Below are 3316 nucleotides of genomic sequence, written 5' to 3' on the forward strand. Positions count from 1 at the left end.
GAAAACTGACTTTTCACCTAATTTTGAATGAAGTTTTAAATTGTAAATCGTTCAAAAATATGTATTGCTTTGATTCCCTTATTAAATTGAAATCATTCTTAAAATCTATATATAAAATTGGTAAAGGCACCTCACATTGCTTGAATGATTTCGCTTCTTATGAATAAATATATGAACTTTCATTCAAATAAACGGACGGGACTATAAACTTTGTGTATATTAATCACAAGGCACTATTCAGTTAAGATATTTCTTATTTATCGGAGGAACGTTTGCTTTTGTTATTCTTTTTTTTGCTCATATTAATTAATAAGGAAATATAAATTCTATGATTTGAACTAATTTTCATCTTCTAGAATTCATTCTTATAGAAAAATGTTCTAGTCTTTTTCATTTGGTATTTTAAAGCTTTTAAGTCTTTCTTGTTTGTACGTTTCTGTTGCTATGAGAATCTGAGTTGCATGTATTAAAATTAAATCATTTCATTGTTTAATGGAATTTGTTGGTTTGCATTTTTTTTTGCCAGGAACATTGACTTTTAAATACGTTAGATAATGTTCCGTTAGTAAAAATAAATCAAAGTAAATCAAAAATAATGAGGCGAAAAACAGCATTGAACACATTTTTACTTCTTCAATGTAGAGGCATCGCAATTTTTGCCGCACAACTTGATCGACAATTCGTCCTTGTATACATCAATACGGCCGACACGATCTTCGAAGTTGACACCAGAACCAGAACAACGAATGATGAAACAATCTAATGTAAAAAATATTTCATTAGAAAACAGTTATTATATAACATCATGACTATTCACCCTTTATGAATTCCATCACAGCAGCATCAACAGCTTGGAGTTGTTCTTTGGCTACCAAAGACAGCAACAATGAATGGCAAACTTTGCGATCATATTGGGTATCGTCACGTCTTGGGCCAACATTCCATTCAATGATTTTTTCAACTGCTTTCTTTGGAATCTCGATTAGCTTCCCACCGATTTTGTAAATTCTTCCGTTACCCTATTATTATAGAAGAAAATGAATATTTGTGTTTGAAGTATAAATTATCTAAAAATGATTTAACGAACCGTTTCGTTGAACGGGATGTTCCCAGTCATTTGATCGTTTTCTCGCTTAATCATATCATCTTCGGTCGCTGCCATCGGTTTTGGAAGTCCATGCCGTCCAACCATAATCACAACATCATCTTCATAAACTATCTCTTCCGGTTCTTCCAATAACTGATCAATTTCATCGTTGTTGGCGTCATGAACATTGAATAACGGGACCACATTACTTTTTCGATCAATAGAACCAGTGGCCAATGAATCCAATTCCAAATTTTGTGCGTCGTTTTCTGAATCAATCGTTCCTTCTGTGACTACAGTGTCACTTGGTTGCTGCTCATTGTCCATGCCATTTTTGTTACTTGCCGAGTCAACCAAACTTTCGACTGCCACAATCCGAATGTCATTAGATTGATTAGGTTCGTTGTTTTGAACCGTAGCGTTTAGGGAACCAGATTCGTCGGTATTTGATGAAGTCGCCACAATTTGAGTGGAAACGCTTTGAACTTCGCTGGACGCCTGACAGTTTTGATGGACCGTTACTGCCAAGGGATCAGTGCTGTTCGTGATTTCGCCATCGTTCACATCGCTTACTTCAAGTTCTTGGTTTGGATCATTAATGATTTCTTCAAGTGAGCTGACTAATGATTGATCATTTCCGCTGGAATCGACTGATTCGGCGTTTTCATCGGCAGCTGAATCATAAGAAGTGTTTAGTGTGTCGGTGAAATCTGTTGTTTCAGTCAACTGGCTTTCAAGGTCTGGAATCGGCAATTCGTTCAAACGGCGCTGGTTATAAACCGCTGGTTCGACATGGCGTAGATGATTCATAAATTCAACGGCGTCCTCGTAGCGCACTAACAAAACGAGAATTACGATTGTGTTATTTCAAAAATCAGTGTTCCAAACTTTTTAGCCACTCACCGTGATAATGTTTCAACTTGCCATGGAAGCAATGTTCCGAATTGAAGTCTGGTACAACATTTTCGTCGGGACGGCCATCGATTTGTGCTTCGGCATTCGAATTGTAGAAGCATAAATGCTGCTGTGCGCTATTAAGACTATTGTTCATGAACTTTTCGTAATGTTTGTCTATGTCCTTTATCCACGTGGCTGGCAAAACCACATTTTTCCGGAGCTCACGCAAAAAAACCACGAAGTAAACCATGATATGAGTTTTTTCGACAAATTTTTACTTATTTTCAGTCGGTAAGAACTTCGTCTAATTCTTTCGATTGACTATTAACATACGATACGAAAGGATGTGACTGTCCGGTTTCGATTGGCGCCGATGTGTCGTGTGGTTCAATGCTGACAGTTTCAAACTGAATGTCGCGAGCAAAATGAACCTTTAAATGTTTTTCAAAATTACTGACCAGCCAGTACCGCTTATATTCACATCTAATTTTTTTTTCACAAAAAGGGCACTCAACACGACACTTATGAACTGCGTTTTCTGTACAAAAATCAAAAATTGAGGTTTCACTGAATAATATGTCAATGCCACACTTTTTTGCAAATTTTGTTAATTTATCTACAAGAGATTTCCGGAGAATTTCCACTTCGCTTGGCAAATTTGGCAGTGGCTGTGCACAAACTGGTTTTTTTTCGCTTCGGATTCTTGTAGTGATTTCGGTAAACTCAAAATAAGTGCCTTGTTCCCCGGTTTTAATCTAAATTGCAAATCGTTTGCCAACAAATTTTCATATACTGTATTTTTCAACACTTCTTTATTATTTTCGTTTATGTAGTCTTCTATACTTTTTATTGAATTTGTATTTATCGTTGCAAGTGCCGATTCAGCGTCATATCCCGCTTCAAATAATATACGATCTAGGCCACGAGGCAAATTTTTTCCCACCAATTTCTGTAATTTGCGCAGAAAAACTTCTTCAGTCATTGTGAAATTGAGTAGAACTGACGGTTCACGGTACATTCGTGTCGATTCATGTATTCGCAATGCTGTCATATATAATGTATGTAAATATTCGCGCCGCATTCGCGTCGCATTCGTGTGGTGTACGCATTCGAATGTTTACGAATGCCACTGCGGATGTTTACATACTTTATATATGGCAGCATTACGAATGCCTGTGTATAAATACGAATGATCACATTTTTTTGCAAACGAGCGAATGTTCTCGAATACTCATTTGCCCCTAGCTGATTATATATTTTATTTTGATAAGTGTTTTTTTTTTTATTTACGGAGTTGGCTTTTTGATTTTAATTTCGCGGTTTGTTGGATTG

At 36.3% G+C, this 3316-nt stretch overlaps 1 protein-coding gene across 1 annotated transcript; it reads right to left on the minus strand.

The window, feature by feature from the left end:
• Positions 1–361: 361 nt before the first annotated feature.
• On the minus strand, positions 362–2930 carry LOC129573007 (uncharacterized). Its single transcript, XM_055453143.1, has 4 exons — positions 1991–2930; positions 1088–1923; positions 818–1019; positions 362–759 (listed from the first exon to the last, which is right to left on the minus strand). The coding sequence occupies exons 1-4, from the start codon at positions 2232–2234 to the stop codon at positions 626–628; spliced, it is 1416 nt and encodes a 471-aa protein (XP_055309118.1). The 5' UTR covers positions 2235–2930; the 3' UTR covers positions 362–625.
• Between the last annotated feature and the right edge of the window lie 386 nt (positions 2931–3316).

The sequence above is a fragment of the Sitodiplosis mosellana genome, unplaced genomic scaffold (assembly GCF_009176505.1).
Source record: "Sitodiplosis mosellana isolate CC-2019 unplaced genomic scaffold, AAFC_SMos_1.0 Smas_scaffold_5858, whole genome shotgun sequence".
In the NCBI taxonomy this organism is placed as follows: domain Eukaryota; kingdom Metazoa; phylum Arthropoda; class Insecta; order Diptera; family Cecidomyiidae; genus Sitodiplosis; species Sitodiplosis mosellana.

Coding starts and splice junctions, on each gene's coding strand:
- LOC129573007 (XM_055453143.1), bottom strand. CDS start 2,234: ATGGTTTACTTCGTGGTTTTTTTGCGTGAGCTCCGGAAAAATGTGGTT. Junction 1,924..1,990: donor CAAGTTGAAACATTATCACG/GTGAGTGGCTAA, acceptor TCGTTTTGTTAG/TGCGCTACGAGGACGCCGTT. Junction 760..817: donor TGTGATGGAATTCATAAAGG/GTGAATAGTCAT, acceptor TTTTTACATTAG/ATTGTTTCATCATTCGTTGT.